At 40.4% G+C, this 4065-nt stretch overlaps 1 protein-coding gene across 1 annotated transcript; it reads right to left on the reverse strand.

Annotated features, from left to right (window-relative positions):
- Window positions 1–800: 800 nt before the first annotated feature.
- Window positions 801–1760, reverse strand: LOC108788438 (taste receptor type 2 member 40-like). Its single transcript, XM_018558194.1, has one exon. The coding sequence runs from the start codon at window positions 1758–1760 to the stop codon at window positions 801–803; it is 960 nt and encodes a 319-aa protein (XP_018413696.1).
- Between the last annotated feature and the right edge of the window lie 2305 nt (window positions 1761–4065).

Raw genomic sequence — 4065 nt, forward strand, 5'->3', positions numbered from 1 at the left:
ATACAAAAAAACTGATCAGAAAATTTGATAATGCCATCAGAAACTCGTAGAATGTCGTTTTGAAAATAAGTTTGGTTTTGACATTCGATTTTTGAATAAATGGAGTTTCCCAAACAAAAACACATTCACTTTTAGAATTTTGTTAATTCAAGAAAAATATTCCATTCTGTTCCTTCAATTTTCATCATCCCTATTGTTTGTCAACTTGACCCCATTAACTATTAGAAAATTGAATGAATTTTCCTAAGGCCTCGTTCACACCAGACACAATGCGTTCCGGCCTGATTCTGGCCAGAACGCACTGCATCGCATTGCGGCCAGCTCACTATGTTGTGGGGCAGGAAGGGGCGTGGCGGTCCATTGAAGCGATAGGCTGCACAGGATCGCAAGGCACATTATGCCTGTGAACCGGTCCGAATAAAATAGTGCTTGCAGCATTTTCTTTGGACCGGACCGGGCTAGAACGCAGGCATAATGTGCCCTGCGATCCCGTGCTGTGATTGCATTGCCGCCGGAGCGCGTGGCTATGGTGCCATTCACTTCAATGTACCGCAACGCCCCCTCCTGCCCCACAACATAAGTGAGCTGGCCGCAATGCGATGCAGTGCTCTGGCCAGAATCGGGCCGGAACGCACTTTGTCTGGTGTGAACGAGGCCATTCTACTGGTGTATGGCTAGCTTTAGCAAGAAGAAATCTAGCACAAGCCTTGCAGTTGGACCTAATAAATATAAATGAAAATATGCAAAACACTATACATTCTCTTTAGGGCTACAATGGTCATCTTTCATGAATGGGAAATTTATTTCTGTAATTTAAGTTTAATAAACATCACATTTGATTTCTCTGTTTTTCTTTTTTTAGAAAAATGTACAGAATTTAGTAAATCTAAGGACACTTGTTTCAGCCTGGGGCTTCCAAAAATTAGAACAATAGATTGTGAAGGAGAATAACTATAAATGATTATCAAACAGACACAGAACCCTGGGCTGCTGGGGGGAAAGGCATCTATAAACATTAGAATTTCTGCTATATAGAAGAAAATATATAACAGTAGTAGGCAACTTATTGTCCTTGCTGCCCGAATCCGACCTTGAGCTCTTGCACTCAGTTCCCCATTTACATTTTTATCCGAAATGTTAGTCACCAGTGACTTGATAATCATTCCATTGGCAACAGCGACTAAGATCAGAGGAAGAGAGCAGCTTACAAGGTTACAGGTGAGAAAGTAATAAACATTCAGTTTAGAGACAATTATTTCCTCAGTCTCATTGCTTGAAATGTTTAAAGTTGGAGTATCTTTGTACAAGTTCCAGGCTGCAGGGACACCCGTTGCCATTGCCAAAAGAAAAGAAGCCAGGAGAAGGTGGGGAATTATTTGGGAGACTGCAAACTTGATCCGAATGAAAAGTGGATTGGTGAAGATAACAATCTGCAGACAATAATTGACAGAGAGACAAACTGTGAACCAGAAATTGGAGTAAATGGGAAGGTTCAGCATGATTGTGAACAGAGTGTAAATCTCATCCGAAAAGTAGAGATCACTGTTGAGAAAGCTCAGGAAGTCATTTGCCAGCATTATGAACTGAAACAGAACATTATTTGCACCCATAGTAACCAAAATAAGGTCAGAGGGGCTTAGAGCCTTGCCCATCACTTTGTCAAAGATGTTTACAGTGATGATGAGTGAGTTGGTGAAGACACCCATTATGGTGCTGGCACCCAGTATAGTCATGGAGACTAGAATAAAGACTGGAGGCATTAGAAATGTACATCCAGATTCACTCTTCTGAACAGTCAGGCAAACGTGAGATATATGTCATTGCAAAATGCATCAGCTTATGATTTCTTGGTTCCAGACAGGATGCCTGAAATGTTTTATTTAAAATGAAAGGCAGTTAGAGTTTATAGAAACATAGGATAATGTCTTAAACATTACATTATAAATGAAGGCTGTCCAGATGGAAAGAGGGCCTAGCAAATACACTGGATCGGATGGAGTAAAATGATCTATGGTTTACTGATAATGGAAACACTCATAAAGGAAATGCATACCTCTGTAGTTGAGACTTAGTGCCTATAGAATATGTGCTCGCAAATGTCCCTAAATGTTTTAAAAGGACAACAGCCTGGTAGCACAAGGATAAGCACTGTGTGATTCTGCCAAAAATACTCAGTGCCTTTAAATTAAATTAGAGTTAAAACTAGTCATCCAATTTTGAAGCCGGAGAGATGTCCTTCCCATAACATTCAAGAGGTGAAAATTTAACTAATGGCACTGCTATCAGAGAAAAATGACTGTTCTTAATAATACTTAAACATTCTTAAAAATGTATAGTGGTTATGTATATTTGTATTTATTTATATTGTCCAGGACTAAAACAATAGGAACAAAGGTACATATGAAATATTGCATACAACCATGCAGTCTTCTATCTAGTCAGCAGGTATAGGTTTAGGTTCCTTTCACATAGTTTTTCTCTGTATGTTTGGTTGCTTGGTCACATTTGTAAGTTAGACAAACAAGCCATAAGGCTATGATGCATCTTTAAATAAAATATAGTGCTCTGGAAATCCTTTATTATGGGTGTAAAAATATATCTGAAAAACAAAAATTGTATATACTGGGCAAAAAGCAGATACAAACATTTCGAAAATGTAAGAAAAAGGATTAAAGAAAAAAGCATTTTAACGATTATAGCTCTCTATGACATGAATGCCTTTGATCACTTATACCAACTTTTGGGACTTGGACTGGCCACTTCTTTATTTATGTTCTCCTATATCTCTGGATTTTCCTGGATAATCATATTTTCTCCTTTTGTACCCCCTTCTCTCTCTCTTTTGTTTTATTTCACTGTCCTTTTGTTTCTGAGGCTTTGGTTCTCATATATATCCTGCTATGCTCAGCCCTCCCTCTGTTAGACTACTGTACCTCATGTACTATTAGAGGAGAAAGCTGGCCTGTTAAATACTTATATCTTGTTAAAGTCGTTACCTCTGTATTATGTACAGTGTTAATAAATATTTTAAGAATATTGTACCTCCGTGTGTTCAGTAAGGAACTCCGCGAAAAATTATTCTTAACCCTTGCAGTGGGGCTACCTCAGCACTGCAAGGGTTAAGTGCTCGTTTTTGACTAGGGTGTAAAAAAAAGTTATACTCACCTGACCACAAAGTCCAAATCCCATTCGCACTGCCTCAATCCTCAATCTCTTTTTCTGTATCCCCTGTTATCAATGAACAGGAATCCTCTATACTGAGTGTTCCTGTTCATTGATAACTTGAGAATATAGTATGTTTACTATAACCACAATCATGAATGAAAAGGAGGTGATGTAGATCACTTCCCATTCATTCATAATTGAGGATATATTAACCATACCATATCCTCAATTATCTACAAACACTCAGCGATCACTGATCACTGAGTGTATGTAGCCTGCTCTCCTCACTGACACACACTGTCGCTGAGTGAGCGGTGCGAGAGGAGAGTCCAGCCTCCTGTGACAGCGCTGTCTCCGCCCCCACACCGCTCTGCCGCACTGTGATAGGTGGCCAAGCGCTGTGGGAGGAGAGACACCGGCCACTCACAGCGCTCTTGTCCCGCTCTTGTCTTGTTGGCCGGCTGTCACTTTCTCTCCTCCTGGCTGGGACACAGAGCAGCGCCCAGCGGGGAGGAAAGAAATCACGGATGCGCCGATGTATTGGCAGGAAAATGGCACTTTCGGCATTTAACCAAAAGTGCCATTTTTGGCCGATATATCGATGCATCCCTACATGGCAGGGATGCCCCTATTTCCCTTATTATTTGCACTAGCAATTGAACCCCTAGCTCACCTGATCCATAGCCACACTGACTTTCTGGGCATCCCGATTGCAGTTCACCACCACAAACTATGCCTTTTCAGTGATGACATTCTTCTTTTTCTTTCAAATCCTCTTATCTCCATCCTAACTTGATGAGCTTAATTAACCCTTTTGGCAGCATATCAGGGCTACATATCAACCCCACTAAATCCAAAATACTTAACATAACACTATCCCAAACTCTTCATACCTCCCTT

The sequence above is a fragment of the Nanorana parkeri genome, unplaced genomic scaffold (genome assembly GCF_000935625.1).
Source record: "Nanorana parkeri isolate BGI_ZX_2015 unplaced genomic scaffold, ASM93562v1 scaffold325, whole genome shotgun sequence".
NCBI lineage: Eukaryota > Metazoa > Chordata > Amphibia > Anura > Dicroglossidae > Nanorana > Nanorana parkeri.

Bases quoted from the DNA above. Each gene is read 5' to 3' on its own strand.
- LOC108788438 (XM_018558194.1), bottom strand. From the start codon at position 1,760: ATGCCTCCAGTCTTTATTCTAGTCTCCATGACTATACTGGGTGCCAGC.